This window comes from Mixophyes fleayi, chromosome 5 (assembly GCF_038048845.1).
Source record: "Mixophyes fleayi isolate aMixFle1 chromosome 5, aMixFle1.hap1, whole genome shotgun sequence".
Classification (NCBI taxonomy): domain Eukaryota; kingdom Metazoa; phylum Chordata; class Amphibia; order Anura; family Limnodynastidae; genus Mixophyes; species Mixophyes fleayi.
Window position 1 is genome coordinate 83,870,505 of NC_134406.1, and position 15,407 is coordinate 83,885,911.

General features: G+C 43.6%; 1 protein-coding gene across 1 annotated transcript in view; it reads left to right on the forward strand.

The window, feature by feature from the left end:
- Window positions 1–15,407, forward strand: part of KIF15 (kinesin family member 15) — a 98,336-nt gene that overhangs the window by 3,012 nt on the left and 79,917 nt on the right. Inside the window, exons 4-6 of the mRNA XM_075212487.1 lie at window positions 123–199; window positions 4,185–4,222; window positions 8,488–8,585. Of these exons, the coding sequence (XP_075068588.1) occupies window positions 123–199; window positions 4,185–4,222; window positions 8,488–8,585 (213 nt within the window). The remainder of the gene's footprint in view (window positions 1–122; window positions 200–4,184; window positions 4,223–8,487; window positions 8,586–15,407) is intronic.

Genomic DNA, 15,407 nt, shown 5'->3' on the forward strand with positions numbered 1-15,407 from the left:
GTTGGAAGTTTTTAAAGCTTTACATTCTGTGTCAGGGTTAAGGCTCAGGAATTTGCAGATGCATTGTGGTGTTACATACATTATTAAATGTGGTATATAAAATATACCTGTTTATTTTTCAGGAATCCGTGTTTTCAAGTGTGGCAAAAAACATTGTGGAATCCTGCATGAATGGCTACAATGGCACAATTTTTGCTTAGTAAGTTAACCACAAGTGTGACCAGACTAATTTTTAGCGTTGAAATGCGTGTGATACATTATCATCTTATTTGGGAGACCCTGCTTCTCTTGTTCCAAATACCAGGTAAAATTACAAAATGGACGTTTGGAACCTGAAGCACGTCTTGTGAGACTGAGGACCAAGGACCGACCTCCACCCAGAAAAAGCCGTGGTGAAGACCCATCCCTTGCTCTTTTGAGACCAGTAGGTCAGAGGCATCATAAACAGATGTTACGTCTTGGGGCCTCTACCCATCGGTTCTTATCTACACCCCTCCTGTGAGACAGTCAGGAGACTGGCCTTTCAGGGGGCCATCCAGCTCCTATTTTCAACTAGAGTGATTGTCCCAGTCCCGAAAGAGCAGAAGGGTTTGATTTATTATTAAACCTATTCCTCGTACAAAAATATGACTTTACTTTCTGGCCAATACTGAGCCTAAAGTCACTACACTTGTACATTTGGGTGGACAAGTTCAGGACTGAGTCCGTCCGATCGTTCTTCAACATCATGGAGAAAAACAAATTTTTCGCCTCCGTGGACATAAAGGATGCACATCTCCGTGTTTCAATCTGGGAGGGACGTCACAACCTTCTCAGGTTTGTGAACCATTACCTGTTCAAAGCACTATCTTTCGGTCTGGCCACATCACCAAGGGTATTGTCAAAAGTCATGCAGCTTTCTTAAGGTCGAAGGATGACCGTCATACTGTATCTAGATGACCTTTTGATAAAGACTAGCTCGGCCCGTCTTCTGATTTATTTGCACTTTACAGTGAAAATGCTGCCTTTGCACGACTGAGTGATAAACTCTCAAAAAAGCAGTCATGTCCCAGCCCAGCACGCGACCATTATTTTTCTGGTTCTCCTCCTCAACACCTGTTGTCAAAGAGTCTTTTCTTTGTTTTACTGGAAGTGATGATAATGTCTGTTAAGAAATAGGTGAAAGCTCTGTTATCTCTGACTGATCTCAATCCTCCATTAATTAGCTAATGGGGAGAATGGTATCTTGCTTTGAAGCAGAGCAGTTTGTTCGTTTCTACTCAGGGACTTTCCAGAATGAGATTTTAGCCAGGTGTTCAAGTTCCAACCCTTGCCAGCACAGTATTTCAAACTGTCACCACAAATTCTGTTCCTTCTATTGTGACTGATGAGACAAAAATCTCAGCCAGGGCCATCCCTTCTCCATTTGGGACTGGACCATTGTGATCATGAATACTAACCTGCAGGGATGACGAGCAATAACATAGGGCCCTCTGATTACAGGTACTTTGGTCCCAAGAGGAGGCAAAGCTACCCATAAGCATTCTTGAGCTCAGAGCTGTTTAAATTGCGCACTTACAGGCTAAGTCCCTTCTAATTGGCAGACCCATTGGAATCCAATCGGACAGTACCATGGCTTTGGCATATATAAACAACCAAGGGGGAGGCAAGGAGTACTCTAGCAATGACTGTATTTTTCCCAGTGGTAGACATTTGGAAGGCAGACTTCCATGCCATTCATCCCGTGGAATTCTCCCTACATCCAGAGGTTTTCAACCAGATTGTGTATAGGTGGGATTGGCTGGAGGTCAACATGATGTCCTCTCTGTTGAACCACAGAGTAGCTTTGTACTGCACAAGAACTAGGGATCTGAAAGGGATGCCTAGTGGCTGTAATGACTGTCCTATGGAACTAATAACTAGTGTATCTTAAATTCCTATGCTTTCTTAGATGCTAAAGAAGGCCAAGAGAGAGCGTGCCCCAGTAATTCTGGTAGCTGCAAATTAGTTGAGAATATCTTAATACACCGACATTATAAGTTGGTAGCAGACCCATTGTGGATGCTGCCTCTAAAAGTCAGGGCTCATTCTAACACCAAGACTTAGCTCAAAGAATCATGACCTCAGCAGTCATGCAGTTTAAGCCAGCCATGCTAAGGGGCTATATGAGAAGGTCATTCAGACCATAATCTAGGCAGGAAACTGGCCTCCTCTATAAATTACTATTTGTGTCTGTGTGGAATACCGACATAGGCTTGTTTGAGAATAAGAGGTCACACTTGTTATTTTAAATTGGCTCGCCTCTTGTCCTTACAGGGTTGCCTAGACAGTGAGTTGATTAGTCTCTCTTAAAGCCTAAGTGTCTGCCCTAGCTATCATCTTCCAGAGAAAACTCTATCGCTGGGTTCCCGTTTGTTCTGTGAGAATTAAACTTGGTCCTTTCAGCTCTACAGAAGTCTCCGTTCAAGTCTCTTTAAACTGTTGATCTTAAATTCCTTACCTGGAAAGATGTCTTTTTTACTTGCCATTGCTTTAGTTATAGGGGTGTCTGAATTGGCTGCTCTGTCTTGCAGGTCACCATATCTTGTTTTTCACAACGACAGAGCTGTACTGTGCATCAAACGTTATTTCAAACCTAAGGTCGTGTCTAAATTTCATCGGAACCAGAATATCCCTGCTTTGGGGCATGAGCTACCATCAAGAATTGAAGATTCTCTGCTGGCTTTGGTCATCATTGCTAGCACCTTACATAGAACAGATGGTCGCCTTGTTCTTTATGATGCTCGCAAGAGATGATGGCCAGCAACAAAGCAGACCATTGCAAGATGATTTAAAGCTATCTTTCTGTATAATCTAAAGCTACAATCCATCAGGCTTGTGTCTCAGAGGGAACACTGGTTCTGGATAATTTTATAGCCCACTCGACTAGATCAGTGGAGAGTCCCTTTGGCAGCGCACCATGGAGCCTCAGTTGAACAATTGTGTCAGGCAGCAACTTGGTCCTCCATCCACACCTTTTCCAAATTCTACAGGTTCAATGCGTTTGGTTCCAAAGATGCCAGCTTTGGCCGAAAGTGTATTGCACAACTGTGTCTAAGCGTACCCTCCCGTAGGGGTCGGCTTCGAAACATTACCATGGTAAAGTAGTGTCCTCCAATTAGGATGAGTAAGAAAAAAATATATTAAAAAATATATATTTTGCACTCACTTTAAATTCAATTTCTCGGAATCCAGTTGTGGGACAGTGCCCTTTTTTTCTTCTATACCCAAATGCGATTTCAGATTTATTTATTTTTTTTAGACCTAAAGAGCTTTTTTTTTTTTTTTTTTTTTTGCTAGCATGTTGCAATAATATATGGAAAAGGCCTGCTAATTACTACTGCAATTGTTGCAACTCGAGAAAGATGCACCAAAATATAAAAAAAGTTTGTTGTGAAATTCTATCAATTTAATTCTTTTCTATACCATAATAGAATCTATTGCAATAACAAATGTAAGTGTAACTTGGATCTAGCGGTTTACACAGGTCTTCTACAAGTGCTTGAGTGCATCCACCTGACCATATAACAAAGGTTTTTAGAAAACTTTCCAGTGTATAAACATATGCACATTTTCAATGTTTCCATATTAATTAATGTACTGTGTATAGTGTGAGGCACAGCTACTGGTTATATGAATGTGGCATGTACCAGTTTACTTTAGTCATACCTATTGTATATATTACTAAAATAAAAGTAGGTAATATTACTGCAGTTGTAGCAGCATCAAGATTTGTGGGAAACTTTTTTTTTTTGTGTTTTGAAAGGTTTTAATATTGCATTTAGATGTATTGTCAGTATCTAACCGTAAGATATTAACAATATGAATTCCACGATACTGCTATGGCTAGTACATAGTGAGAGATATAAAATTCTCATGACCACTACAATTATTTTGCAACGGGATTGTCACTATTTAGAGCAGTATGAGATCAGTCTTGCAATTAGCAGCAGTTTACTATGGCAATAATATCTGCTGCTGTCAGTTTGTTTTTCTTTACTTTAACCTTTTAACCAATGTGCTTTAATTTAGAAAATCACTTCAAATATCTTGTTCTTGTCTAATTTATTGGGTTACTGTAGCTGTGTGGGATTTTTATTTTATTTTTGTACCTGTAATGTTTATCAGTAAAGTGATGGCCTATTTATTTCCTTTTGTTTTCTTAGTGGCCAGACTGGTTCAGGGAAGACATTTACGATGCTGGGTAAGGACAATCAAAGGCTTGGTACATTTTATTATGGCTATTTTGGGACTTTATTTGACTAGAGAGAGTGGTACGAGTATAGTGAATTATATGAGGCTTGCTGTGGTTTTGCAATTTATCAAATTGTTGATCACTTTCTGATTTCAGTTCCTCTCAGTACAACAAGAAGACTTCTGTAAAGTAAATATTCCTTGATATCTCTCGGGATCAATAAAAATATAATTTGGTAAACTGCATAGTTGTACTATTTTACTTTTTTTTTACAGTATCACATTTACATACCTCCCTACTGTCCCGATTTTGGCAGGACATCCTGATCCACGGGCCGCAAAGGGGGTTGGGGATTAACAAAGTGGGTGTGGTTTAACACAATTTAGCCATATGGGGTGTGGCTTATTTTGTAACAATTTCAGGATTCTAAATATTGGTAGGTATGCTTGTGCCATCTCTAGAGCTCTTTTCTCCCATGTAATCACCACAGAGACATGTACTGCCCTGTACATCCTAAAAAAAATACAAGTGGACTATATTAGGTATTTTCTTCAAAATACTGTTTATCCTGTTAAAATTTCACTAAGGGATATGTCCTCAAAATTAATTTCCACCATTACATTTATAAATTATAGGGATATAGTAGTTTTTCCATCTAATTTTTAAGCTGTTGAGCCCACACAGTGAAGTACCAATTGTAATTGTGATATAACAAGATTGTCTAATATGTTAGTAGAATATTCATATCCCAGTATATAAATGTATAGGTTTTTTTTTTTTTGGTTTTTTTTTTATTATATCTGAAGTGCTGAAATAAAGTCTGAGTGACATATGAATAATCTGTGTTCTATCCTAACACTTGTATAACAGTAGATTATCTTATGGCCTTTTGCAACAGCAAAAAGTCTGTGCAATCATATATGCTGTACTCGAATGAAGAGAGAAGCTGCGCTCACACCGGCATTAGTTACTACTGTGAAGCTTTATTCAAATAGAGGAAAACTTTATAGCTGATTTCAAGTGGTAAAAAGTAGTTTAGAGGGTCAGGTCTTTGCCTTAGTAGTTTCACACGTAGCGCTTCCTCAGGTTAACCTTTTTAAAGCTGTATTATATACACCAATCGGCAACAACATTAAAACCACTGACAACGTTGATTATCTCGTTACAATTTCACCTGTCAAGGGGTGGGATATATTAGGCAGCAAGTGAACAGTCCCTTCTTTAAGTTGATGTGTTGGAAGCAGGAAAAATGGGCAAGTGTAAGGATCTGAGCCACTTTGATAAAGGGCTAAATTGTGATGGCTAGTCACCTGGATGAGAACATCTCCAGAACAGTAATGCCTTGTTGATGTTCCTGTGTGCAGTGGTTAGTACCTAACAAAAGTGTTCCAAGGAAGAACTGGTGACAGGGTCATGGGCACCCACGGCTCATTTATGTTCATGGGGAGCGAAGGTCCAATCCTACAGAAGAGCTACTGTAGTACAAATTGCTGAAAAAGTTAATGCTGGTTATGATAGAAAGGTGCCAGACCACACAGTGCATCGCAGATTGCAGTGTAGACCAGTCTGAGTGCCCATGCTGAACCCTGTCTACCACTAAAAGCACCTATAATGTGTACATGAGTGCCAGAACTGGATCTTGGAGCAATGGAAAATGGTGGCCTGGTCTGATGAATCATGTTTTATTTTAGATCATGTGGACAGCTGGGTGCAAATGCGTTGTTTGCATGAGATAGATATGGCACCAGGGTACACTATTGGAAGAAAGCAAGCCGACAGAGGCAGTGTGATGCTCTGGACAATGTTCTGCTGGGAAACCTTGGGTCCTGGAATTCATGTGGATGTTACTTTGACACATACCACCTACCTTACATTGTTGCAGAGGGCGTATACCCCTTCATGGCAAAGATATTCCCTGATGGCAGTGGCCTTTTTCAGCAGGATAATGCGCCCTGCCTCACTGCAAAAAGTTTACAGGAATAGTTTGAGGACACGACAAAGAGTTCAAGGTGTTCCCCAGATCTCAATCTGTTCAAGCATCTGTGGGATGTCCTGAAAAAACAAGTCTGTGCCATGGAGGTCAGAGTTGTTTTGACAGCATGAGGGGGCCTACACAATATTAGACGGGTTTTAATTTTACGTTGTGGCTGATTGGTGTGAGTGTGTGTACTCTTGAAGGAAAAGTAATAACTATAAAACTACATTCTGATTCTTAACTAATTTAGCCTCTAAGAAAATGCCCTATAGGATGGGAAACTGCTGAGGCAAGTGATTGACCTGCTGTCCTAACCTACTTTTTAACACTTAAAATAACCATTAAAGTTTTTCACTATTTGAATGAAGCTTCTCAGGAGTTGCCGATGTCAGTGTGGCCACTCTGATCATATGGATATACTGTTATATAGTGTGCCCGCACCAGATATCAGCATATAGGCTGGAGCAGGAGCTAGTGCTTTTCTCCTTGCTAAGGTGCGGGGGGATGTTGTACTCCTTAGTTAAACTCGACAACTTTTTGGAAAAAGTAGAAATGCACTGGATGAGATTACTAAATACTGTAATTTCTGGTAGGTGCTACTTCAGTCTTTTAAGCAGGATCTTGATTACTTTTTTTTACTGGTATTGGCTGCAGATCTTCACTTAGGACAAGAGTTGATTGCTTGTCAACAGGAAGAGGAATGTATGTTAATTATGGTCTAAAGCAGCTGATTATGGGCTAAACTTTGCTATGGCAAGATTTTGTGAGGACACCTTTGCAGTTTATGCATGGACTATAATCCTCCACCATTGTGGAATTGATAAACATTTAGTCCTTGATGAGTCTTTTAGACTTTGCAATGCTGCAGGTTCATTAACAATCTGGCTATCAACTGACTCCCTCTGCCTCTTCTAAGGACAGCTTCTCTTTCCCTCTGCCCCACAATAGCTGCGGTCTCCTAATATCACCTAAACTTGATCGCTTACAGATTGGTATCAAGCTTCGTAAGCTGACTTTTTCTCCTCCAGCAAACTGGTGCTTTTAATTGACAACTCCACCTCCTATATTTGTTGGCTACAAGTGAGGGACTGTCTCAGGAGAATGCCTTGCCACCTGATGCAACAAGTAGTCTTCATTTCTGTATAACCACTAGCCACACCTAAAAGAACTTTGTGTCAGCCATCTTGGGAAAGGGCAACAGTGTCTGTGTCAACTTATTGGGAGGACAAATAGGCTCTCAGTTGAGGAAGTGTATAGCTTGTTGGTTTCAGCTACTGAGCTGAATGCATCCTGTACATATTTAGATCCAGTGTAGTACATTTATATAGCCCAGTGATGGGGCAAACTACGGCCCGCGGGCCAGATCCGGCCCACTTAGAGGTTCTATCCGGCCCGCCAATATTTTAAAAAATTTCATTAAAATATGCATAAAATTATTAGGGCCGACCCTGTGTGTCAGAACCTTCATTTTTATGCCGTCCCAGCTATTTCCTCCATTACACTTCATCCTCCTTCCTAAAAGGACACTTCGTATGTCAATCACTCAAACACCTGCCCCCCCCCCCCCCCCCCCCCCGCCTAATGGCTGAAAGTCATGTGAGAAGAGATGGGCTGGGCCATATACTAAGGCGGATTTCGATTGGCTGCTGTGTTGTCAGTTAGTGGCTCACCAGAAAGACGGATCTGCGACAACCTGCTAAAATAAGTACTGTGTCTGTACGATCGCTGCACTTAGAGGTAACACTGCTATATAACACCCTCATGTCCCATTCAAAAAATTTGTATTATATATTTCGATATTTGAGTTTTTTAATAAATTATATTGGCCCGCCTAAAGTTTTTCTTTTTTATTTGGTTCGCTCCTGAAAAAGTTTGCCCATCACTGATATAGCCTGTACGTGTCACTTTTACTGCTGTCTAGTGCAAGCCAAGTGCTTTATTCTTTTCATCAGTGACATGCAAGAAGGTACTAAACCCCATTAGAAATCCTAGTGAAAAACTCACTAAACTTGTAGAGGAGAATTCCTTAACATTACTAAGTGCATACTGCAGATTTTCAGTATGTCTGTTAATAGTTTGCGTATGTTCACAAACACAATTTTAATTGTGATCAATTAGTCCAGTAATCTGCTACTTAAAGTTGTCAATTTGCTTGCGATATACACAATGTACAGACACCTGCTTCATCTCTCATCTCCAACTTTATTCAACCCTTCACTGCAGGTTACACAGCAGTTACTCATCTATTTCATGGCCCTTCTATAGTAAACAAACGTTGTGTATACCTTTTCTCTTTCAGGACCATCTGATTCTGATAATTTTACTCATAACCTCAGAGGGGTTATTCCTAGGAGTTTTGAATATCTGTTTTTCTTAATTAACCGTGAAAAGGAAAAGGCAAGTATATTTTATAATCCGTAATACTCCATGTAAAATGTTGGTATTCCAGTTTTATATTGTTTAATGACGACCTAACAGAAGCTGTCAACAGGGGATTTTTAATTACTTAACTGAACCCTGAATCCTCTCCGAGGACAAAGTCTGGCAGATAAGAGATTCGAGTAACCTAAAAGCTTACTGGACAGATTTTTGTATCTTCATTGCTAACATATTTTCTCTTTCATCCAGTCTGGGGGACACTGCTTACCATGGGTTGTGGAGGGAGCTTGGGTAGTTGGCACCTAACTAGTTAAGTTTTAGTACTGCCGACAGACCCCTCCCCTCTACAATCCCCCTGGACTCTTCAGTTTTTTTCAGGTGCCCTGGAGTTGGGCAGTGTTTTTTTATTCTAGTATAAATTTTAAAGATTTTATTTCTTTTATTTCTTTTTTTTATTCTCTATTACAGGTGGCAGCGCTGGAGTGTGTTCTATAATAGAGAACACACTCACAGCCAGCAGCGCAGGCATTCTCCTGTCAGATGGGAGCCAGAAGCTCTCACTGACAGGGAAACTAAAAAAAAAAAAGGGTGCCTAAACTGAGGAGTGACAAGCGGTCTCATGGACCGCTGCACTCCTCCAGCCTCCCCGATAACTGGCGCTGCCATTACAGGCAGAGAGTGCCGGTTATCGGCATTACAAGTAGCGGTGGCCATCTTGGATTTTCGGGCCAGCAGCGCTACGGAGAGAGGAGGAAGGGGGCTATACCACTGTTCCCCCCCCTCATGCATAGGAGGAGGGCGCCGGGTATGTCGCTGCGGAGGCCTCTGTATAGAGGTCTCCACTATCTGCCACGCTCCAATTTTTTCTTTTTTCTTTTTTTTTTAAAAAAACGTTTTTGGAGCTATTGAAGGGGGGGAGCTAATACATAGAGTTCCCCCCTCCTTCCACAGAGAGATGGTATATCCCAGTCTTTGGCGCCAAAGGAAGCCCGGGAAGAGAGAGCAGAGCTGAGGGAGCAGACACTGGACAAACTGCCGTGGACTTCTCTCCTTTATGGCCCTGGGCTAAGTATTGCCTTTAAACACACATATTGTTTATTTCTGTGAAAAAAAGTAGGCTTGTAAGGTTTACATTATAGTCTCCTACTTGCCTACAAACAGTTGGTGTTTAATTATTACAAGTACAACTTTTATTATATAGATTAGTTGTTTCTTGTTATATAATCTGTTTTCCTGCATACATATCTCTCTCTGTTTACACAGCTAGATTAACCCTTTAATCTGTGATTGGTGTGCCTTCCTTTATAAGAATGACAGATAAGGGAAAGTGCCCTATTGCAAAATATTTCACTTGTTCAAAATGTCAAGTTAAATTACCGTGTGGGCAGGGGGACCCTAAATTGGCACTCTGTTCTGCCTGCGATGCAGGGGCTTCCACTGTGCAGACTCATCAGTCCACAGCCCCTCTGACGGAGGAGCCGGCCTGGGTGGCCTCCCTGACAGTCGGTTTCCTCCTTAGCTCAGATGGTATTACAATCTAACCAATTGCTATCTAATATGGCTACTTCGGTGGCTACTAGTAATAGCACTCAGCTGGGCCTCCCTGTTACCACAGGGTCCATTGGAATGTCTTTACCAGGACCTTCCTCTTCCTTTTCTGACCAAACCCCTATCCCCACAGAAGCGGCATGGTCTACAGCTTTCCTTAAAGGTTTAAATAAGCTTAACTTGTTGCTTGAGTCCCCAAACATCCCGTCCGCTAAAAGAAAGAGACCTAGATCGGATAATCCTATCATGGTCCTTTCAGATTCTGAGGAACCTTCTGAGGATGAGGGGGCAGTTTATTCCGATTCTGACCAAGTTCAGTCTTCGGAACAGGAGGATAGTTCTAAAAGCCAATTTGTTAATCATTTGGTTTTTGCAGTTAGACAGGCGTTGGACCTCCCAGAACCGGAGGATCCTACGCCTAGAGACAGAATTCTGTTTAAAAAGGCCAAAAGAAAGGCTTGCCGTTTTCCCCCGTCTAGGGAACTCGTAGACATTGCAGAAGGAGCATGGAAACTACCTGAGAAGAGGTTCTCAGTTCCCAGAAGATTCTCCTCCTTGTACCCCTTACAGGAGGAGGAGGTAATTCGTTGGGAAAGTATCCCAAAAGTAGATGTTCCCATAGCCCGTTTGGCTAAACACACTTTACTTCCAGCTCCTGGTTCAGCGTCCCTTCCGGATGCTAGTGACCGGAAGGTTGAATCCCAACTGAAATCTATTTTTGCGGCTGCAGGTTCGTCCTTTAGACCCACATTCGCTTCAGCTTGGGTTGCTAGAGCCATGGAAGTATGGGCAGACCAGCTGGCAGAGGCCTTACAGGGTTCTGAATTACTCCCCCTGGCCTTACATTTAAAAGAGGCATCGGGGTACATTTATGAGGCGGCACAAAATTCAGCAGCTGTCTCCTCCTCTATACAGGCTGCATCCATTTCAGCTAGAAGAACTCTATGGCTGAAATCCTGGGAAGGAGATGCGGAATCAAAAAAGTCTGTTGAAATCATTCCCTTTTCAGCAGCAGGTTTGTTCGGTCCGGAATTAGATACCTTGATATCCCAGGCAACTGGGGGCAAGAGTACTTCCTTGCCGGTTTTCCCAGGTAGAAGCAGAAAACCCAGGTTCAGCTCCTTCCGTCAGCCCTTTCGAGGATCCTCCTTGTCCAGGGGACAGTCTTTTAGGGGTAAACAGCCCAATGCCCGAGGCTCCTCCTCTAGAGGAAGATCCTCTTTTTCGGCCAGGCGCCAGGCCTCCAAGACTCAGGAAAAGCCTGCGTCCTGACGACCACTCGTTTCCCCGGGGGGAAACCCCAGTGGGAGGTCGTCTGTCTCTTTTTCTTCAACCGTGGACAGAGTCCTCCCAGGACTCCTGGATTCGGGGCATCATATCAAGGGGATACAGGATAGACCTGCTGGGTCCCAGACCCCATCGGTTCTTCGTAACCCCCCTACCCCGAGATCCGTTCAGAAGACAGGCAATACAGGATTGTGTCGCCTCTCTTCTCTCTCAGAAAGTTATCTGCAGGGTTCCAGAATTCCAAAAGGAACAGGGTTTTTATTCAAACCTGTTACTTGTGAAGAAGCCGGACGGCTCCTTCCGACCCATTTTAAACCTAAAGACCCTCAATGTGCACCTAAGAGTCGACAGATTTCGGATGGAATCTCTGAGGTCGGTCATAAACGGTTTGGAGAAAGATCAATTTATGGCTTCCATAGACATAAAAGATGCATACCTCCACATTCCCATTTGGAAGGGCCATCAGTCCCTCCTCAGATTTACTGTAGGACCCTTCCATTATCAGTTTCGGGCCCTCCCCTTCGGCCTCTCCACAGCGCCGAGGGTTTTCACAAAAGTCATGTCGGTTATGGCAGCTCGTCTTCACCTTCTGGGCATCCAGGTCGTGCCTTATCTGGACGACCTGCTCTTCAAATCCTCCTCAGAGAGTTGTTTGCGTTATCACTTATCCGTTGCCTTGGCGGTTCTCAGGAGCCACGGATGGCTCATCAACTTGAAGAAATCACAGATGGTTCCGTGTCAGCGAATTGTCTTCTTGGGCCTCATCATGGACACCAGCCAGCAAAAGGTGTTCCTGCCTGTCAAAAAGGCCACCACAATTCAGAGTATAACTTCCCAGGTCTTGTCCTCTGCCAGACCCTCAATCCACTTGTGCATGCGGTTGCTGGGAAAGATGGTGGCCTCCTTCGAGACCATTCCCTTTGCTCGAGCCCACTCTCGCTGTTTTCAGTGGGATCTGTTAACAAAGTGGTCAGGATCCCATCTACGCCTGGACCTATCCCCGAGGTCCAGAGAATCTCTCCAGTGGTGGCTGATTCAGGATCACTTGACAGTGGGCAGATCCTTCTCTCCAGGGGCGTGGGTCATAGCAACGACAGACGCCAGCCTGAAAGGTTGGGGGGAGGTAATCCTTCACCTCCTTCTTCAGGGCCTTTGGTCGGTTCAGGAATCATCCCTACCCATAAATGTGTTGGAACTAAAGGCTATTTTATTAGCCCTCAAAGGAGGACAATCCCTCCTCCAGGGCCACCCTGTCAGAATTCAGTCCGACAATGCCACGGCTGTGGCATATGTCAACAGACAGGGAGGAACCAAGAGTGCAGCGGCAATGAAAATTGCAGCCCAGATTTTGTCTTGTGCAGAACTTCATGTTCCGGCCATATCGGCTGTATTCATCCCAGGAATACACAATTGGGAAGCAGACTATCTCAGTCGCAACCAGATGATGCCGGGGGAGTGGTCTCTGCATCCGGAAGTGTTTCAGTCCCTGGTTCAGAGGTGGGGCCTTCCGGACATATATTTCATGGCCTCCAGACACAACAGGAAGGTTTGCAGGTTTTGCGCAAGGTCAAGAGACCCCTTAGCCGTGGCAGTAGACGTCATGACCATGCCATGGGAGTTCAGGATGGGATACCTATTTCCTCCTATCTCCATGCTTCCTCGCGTTCTCAGATGGGTCAGGCAGGGGGGTCTACCAGTAATTCTGGTAGCTCCCTCATGGCCGCGCCGAGTCTGGTACGCGGACATAATCTCCATGGCAGAAGGACCAGGGTTTCGTCTACCATCTCGAGACGACCTTCTCCTTCAGGGTCCATTCCTACACCAGAATTTACCTCAGCTCAGTTTAACGGCATGGCTGTTGAAGCCAGCCTCTGGAGGGCTAGAGGTTTCTCCCCAAATGTGGTAAACACCCTCATGCGAGCTAGAAAACCAGTTTCAGCTCGCATCTATCACAGGATTTGGAGAGCTTACATTAGATGGTGCGAAGGTAGGACTTGCCACTCATCCTCCTTTCGCCTCATTAGCTTGTTAGCTTTCCTTCAGGATGGCCTGGAGGCAGGTCTCAGGTTAGGTTCCCTAAAGGTCCAGGTATCGGCACTTTCGGTTTTTTTCCATATGAAATTAGCCGATTTACCGGATATCAGGACTTTTCTCCAGGGAGTACTGCATATTCAGCCTCCCTATGTTCCGCCGACAGCACCATGGGATCTCAACCTGGTACTTGAAATGCTTAAAGGGCCTCCTTTTGAGCCCTTGCGTGTGTCAGAATTAAAGTGGTTGACCTGGAAGGTCCTCTTTCTTTTAGCTATCGCTTCTGCTCGAAGAGTTTCGGAATTAGGAGCCTTGTCCTGTCGGGAACCATATTTGGTTTTCCACGAGGACAGAGCGGTCTTAAGAACCCTCCCTTCCTTCGTTCCGAAGGTAGTTTCGGCTTTTCACCTTAACCAAGAAATTGTAGTTCCGGCTTTTTCATCCTCTTCCCAATCTGATCACCAGACTATGGAAAAGTTGGATGTGGTTAGGGCTCTGCGCATCTATGTAAAAAGAACTTCTCAAATTAGACGAACAGATTCTTTGTTTGTTCTCTATGATGCTAATAAGAGAGGCTGGCCAGCCTCAAAACAGTCCATCGCTAGATGGATTACGGCAACCATTAGACATGTTTACATAAAGGCTAACCGTCCTGTGCCAGAGAGACTTTCGGCCCATTCTACCAGATCGGTAGGGGCGTCGTGGGCAGCGAGAAATGGGGCTTCTGCGGACCAGCTTTGCAGAGCAGCCACCTGGTTCTCTGTCCACACGTTTACAAAGTTTTACCAATTTAATGTATTTGCATCTACGGATGCAGATTTCACTCGTAATGCTTTGCAAGCGGGATTTTCAGAGTAGTCCCACCCTTAGGGGGCTGCTTTAGAACGTCCCCATGGTAAGCAGTGTCCCCCAGACTGGATGAAAGAGAAAAGAGGATTTATGTACATACGTTAAATCCGTTTCTCTGATTCCGTCTGTGGGACACTGCGATCCCTCCCTTCTTATGTTCTGCTGTGTGCTCTTGTTTGACTGGCCTTACTCCTAGGGCTTTTTAATAAACTGAAGAGTCCAGGGGGATTGTAGAGGGGAGGGGTCTGTCGGCAGTACTAAAACTTAACTAGTTAGGTGCCAACTCCCCAAGCTCCCTCCACAACCCATTGTAAGCAGTGTCCCCCAGACGGAATCAGAGAAACGGATTTAACGTAAGTACATAAATCCTCTTTTTATGTATTTTGCATGAAAAGAACATGTATCCTGATGAAAGGGCTATAAATTGATGTAATTTATTGACAACTTTGTTAATACATTATTACAGAGGCTGTAGTTATACAGTAACTTTTTAAATGTTTTATACATTGGGACTAAAGGTGGCCATATTGATACTTGCATCGAATTCTTGGAAAACACATTACTCATTCCATGCTCTCAGTAAAGTACACCACAAACCAGCAATTTGTGACCCATAAGAACAAACTTTTCATGGGCAACACATCTCTACATGTATGCTACATAGATTCACTCGCAGTAGTCTCGTGAAGGGGAGTGGGGGGCTGCTTGGTTGCCTGTTAGGTTCCATAGTCTTGGGGCTTTTATTGAGTAAGCTGGGTCAGGTCAGGGCAGACAGTTAGGCACTACAGAGCAGGAAGGGGCCTTTATGCAAATAGTTGGCTGCTGTAATGACCCTGGGGGGGAGGTGCATACCCCAGGCAGCATGGTACCTTCTCCCTCACTGATTTCAGCTACACAGCTGAAATTCAGTTTATACAGACACTGCCAGCAGCTTCTATTCCACTCTGTTCTCAGCTGGAGGGACGTAGTCAACCTAAGGCGGAATTGCGTAGGGTTTTATGCTCTTTATCTGCTTGGTTCTGTGTTTCCCTGTACTTTGTTCACTTATTGTATACTCTGTATCTACCTTTATTTCCCTACTTTCCAATTAGCCTACGATGGTGATAATAAGGGAGTAATTCCAGA